The following is a 3920-nucleotide window of genomic DNA, read 5'->3' as shown; positions in this document are numbered from 1 at the left end:
GAAAAAAGCAGAGCTGAGGGCTTCAGCTTTTTCATAAACTTAAGTTATGTATAACAATGTGGCAAACAGAACATTGTTGACTAGAAAGAAGCAAAGCTGAAGGCTCTGGCTTCTTTGTAACCTTAAATATTTCATTAAAATATCGAAACCGATCTAAGTTGACTAGAAAGAATCAGAGCTGAGGGCTCTAGATTCTTTGTAAGCTTCACTTAATAATAACAATATTACAAACATAATATCAATGACTAGAAAGAAGCAGAGCTGAAGGCCCAAGCTTCTTTTAAGTATATTTAATGCTAATACTGAAAAAATAATTATTGTTATCAGTTAAAAACAAACCGAGCTTGGAGCACGAGTTCCTTTATAAATATATACATTTTTAAATTATAAATAATTATAACTAATACTAAACAAACTATCACTCTATGGCAAATATTTACAACGTCGAAATCTAGAGTAGAAGAGCTGTCGAGCAGCCAGAAGAAAAGAGACCTACTTTCTTAGCAGTATGATTCTTTTCTCAGCAATCATCACTACTTTCGCAGGAATACAAAGTCAAGCTTTTGGGTGCGGCCTTCTCCGCTTTTGAGTACAAATTACATGAAGACATCAATCCAATATAACTTTTGTCGATCGACATTTCTGATGCTCGTAGGTTCCCTGAATTGGAGACAGATTTTATCACACAAAGTGAATTCAGGGTTTTGTGACTGAGGTTATTCCTGTTCTTTGTCTTAAAAATAGGTATGAGAGAAAATGCCCTTTCAGCCGCAGCGTTTGAATGGGCAAGTGCTCTAATGATACTTAGTAGTAAGCGCAAATTCGGAAACTGTAAAGTCCCATCTGAACCAGTAAAGTTGCAAATTTCTATCCACATTTCGTCAAATGGTAGTTTGCTCCATTGCTCTTTCAAATTCGGATCGACACAGTACAAGGAACTTCACTTTTCCTGAATAAGTCTCCCTCCGGGAACTTTAAGAGCATGACAGGTGTTTTCTACTTTCGAAAACGATGAATTCCTGTCAGGATCGAAGAGGGCAGTTTCCTTCGCGAAAACTGTCAGATCTGAGAGAAATGGATCATCGATCGGCAGTCTCCGGCGGATTTCAATGGAAGCGGTTACAAGAAAATTTAAACAATCGTTGCGCACCTGCTCAATGATTGATTCAGGAACTCCAGACTTTTGTTGAAGCAGTAAATACTCTCGACAATCGGGTCCAACATCTACTTCAAACAACTTAAGTTGATTCGAAACTTTTTCAAAGTTTATGTTATGGACGTTATCGTAAAAGGTTTCAGGTTTCAACATAAGTGGATCCATAAACCTCTGGAGAAATTGAAGAAGCAGCTTCATCGAACGTGGCTGCAACTCGTGGACTAGAGTATTACTCCCTTGAAAATGAGCGTTAATCTCGTTGAAAGATTTAAGCACGCATTGCAAAAAGAGTAAATACGCTTTTGTCGATGGTTTCTGCAAGATTGCAAGTAAATCATCTCCTTTTTCACGTTTCTCCAAAGATTGATAAATCAAACAAGCCTCTATCGCTCGCCAATTGTTCAAAAACCCTGTAATCGCAATTTGACGAGACAACCATCGTGTACCAGCGAATCGAACAATCTTGGTAATAGGTTTTTCTTCATAGCATTCTTGAAATTCAGCAAAGATGGCGCTGCGTTTCGGGCTATTATTAATATAAGAAATAATATTGGCAACAAAGTCATGAACTTCGACTGGAATCTTAGAACATGCTTCTTTTGAGGCGAGGGCAAGAGAGTGACAAATGCATGGTAACGTCCGAAGATTCGGAATTTGCTGAGTCATCAAAATTTTGAAGGAGTTATTTTTGCCAACCATAACTGAAGCATTGTCACAGGCAAGACCGATGATTTGCTCTAACGGAATTCCCAGTCTGGCCAACGCATCGCAAAATTGTTCAAAAAGACGTTTCGCAGAACCGTCCGTCCCATCTAAATGAAGCAATTTAAGTAATTCGTTGTTAACCGTAAGTGTATTTGGATCCACATAGCGGACCATCAACGTCATCCATTTGTCATTTGTAATGTCAGTGGTCTCGTCTACTTGAATAGAAAATTTCGTTTTTTGAACATTTTCAACGATCCGTTCGGACTCACGAACACTCACAACATTTGTAATAATTCCAGTCGCTTTGGTTTTACCCACTGTCATCTTTTGGAGAACAGCAGGTTCTTTACCAATCGACTGAAATAATTTCAAAATTTGTGGTGCAGTCGACAAAGGAATATTGTTTTGAGCAATCAAGGTCGCAAATTGAATTTCAGCTGCTTTAACTCGTTCATTAAACTGCAGTTCAGATGAAGACAAAGATGAACTGGAATCAAGTTGAGAGCAAACTGATGAAGAAATTTCAGGAAGCACGACATTTGGAAAACTAGAGTTCTTGAAACTGTACACGCGCAAGTTTTCCAAATGTTTCTTGGTTTTGGAATGTCTGTCAATTTCAAAACGACCACAAGCTAAATTTTCATTACAAATAACACATAAAAACTTTTCTGAATCTGACAAACATTCCTTGACCCATGTTCTCCACTCGGGATTATCATCGTACCATTGATGTTGGAAAGATTTTGACTTTTTAGATTTCTTAGCTGAAGGCTCTGATGAATCCATAATTTTATAACAAATAAAACAACACCAATAATACGACTTTACAATAATCAAAATGACACCAGCAATGAAACCAACGATGACACCAAAATGACACTAGAAATGACACCAGCAATGACACCAACGATGACACCAGAAAACGACACCGATAATTACACAAAAAACGACACCGACAATTACACCAAAAACGACACCATAAATGCGATAATTATTTATTTAATTTTATTTATAAAAGTAATTAATAAAAAACGCCGGGAAAATGGACGAGTTGGAAAAAAAAAACAGAATTATATCACCTCCGCGGAATAAAACCGATATTTTTTTTATTTTATATTTAATATTATAAATAATGAAAGAAAGTTGAGTAAAATAATTATTAAAATACCTGTAATTATCACTAGACTACAGCAATCAAACCCAAATAATCCATAGGCATGTTTAACACATTACACTGCACAAATATTAATGGCGGAATAACAGTGAACCGAATGCGCCAATATTGACAGACAAACAAAAGCAGCGTCTTTTGTCTCACGACGGAAACGTCAACAACGCGTCTTTAAAAGCCCGGGCATTTAAGCAACGATGGCGTGACTTCGCGCGCGACGACTCAACGCTACCGGAGGCTTGAGCGCGCTTTCGTTGGACGCTTGACCTTGACGAGGCAAGAACCGCTACATTAATTATTTCATTATAATACGAATCAAAATTTTTAATAAATTACGATTGGGGATTTTTATTGACATGATAACTAAAAAAGATTGATAAAATATTGGAGAAAAAAAAAATTTAATCTGACGAGGATTCGACCACAAAAGTTTCGTCGTCGCAAGCTGACGCTTACGCCACAGAGCCATTTGACCGCTTACCGGGTAAATGTTAAAACTTATATAAAAACTGCGTTTGGGAACTTCCAGTAACCACATGTACTAGCAATAATTATTATAAATAACCATTATCAATAATAATAAAAATAATAACAACTGTTATTATTATTATTATTATTATTATTATTATTATTATTATTATTATTATTAATAACAGCATAAAAAAAATATTTGATAAAATGAAAAAAAAAAAAAAATTGAATCCGACGAGGATTCGACCACAAAAGTTTCGTCGTCGCAAGCTGACGCCTACGCCACAGAGCCATTTGACCGCTTAACGGGTAAATGTTAAAACTTATATAAAAACTGCGTTTGGGAACTTCCAGTAACCACACGTACTAGCAATAATTATTATAAATAACCATTATCAATAATAATAAAAATAA

At 36.0% G+C, this 3920-nt stretch overlaps 1 protein-coding gene across 1 annotated transcript; it reads right to left on the bottom strand.

Moving 5' to 3' along the window:
- Window positions 1–940: 940 nt before the first annotated feature.
- Window positions 941–2650, bottom strand: LOC123270163 (zinc finger MYM-type protein 6-like). Its single transcript, XM_044736104.1, has one exon. The coding sequence runs from the start codon at window positions 2648–2650 to the stop codon at window positions 941–943; it is 1710 nt and encodes a 569-aa protein (XP_044592039.1).
- Window positions 2651–3920: the final 1270 nt, after the last annotated feature.

Source organism: Cotesia glomerata, linkage group LG8 (assembly GCF_020080835.1).
Source record: "Cotesia glomerata isolate CgM1 linkage group LG8, MPM_Cglom_v2.3, whole genome shotgun sequence".
Taxonomy (NCBI): Eukaryota; Metazoa; Arthropoda; class Insecta; order Hymenoptera; family Braconidae; genus Cotesia; species Cotesia glomerata.
Note: the sequence above shows the minus strand (reverse complement) of the source record. Positions and strands in the feature narration are given on the sequence as shown.

Coding starts and splice junctions, on each gene's coding strand:
- LOC123270163 (XM_044736104.1), bottom strand. CDS start 2,650: ATGGATTCATCAGAGCCTTCAGCTAAGAAATCTAAAAAGTCAAAATCT.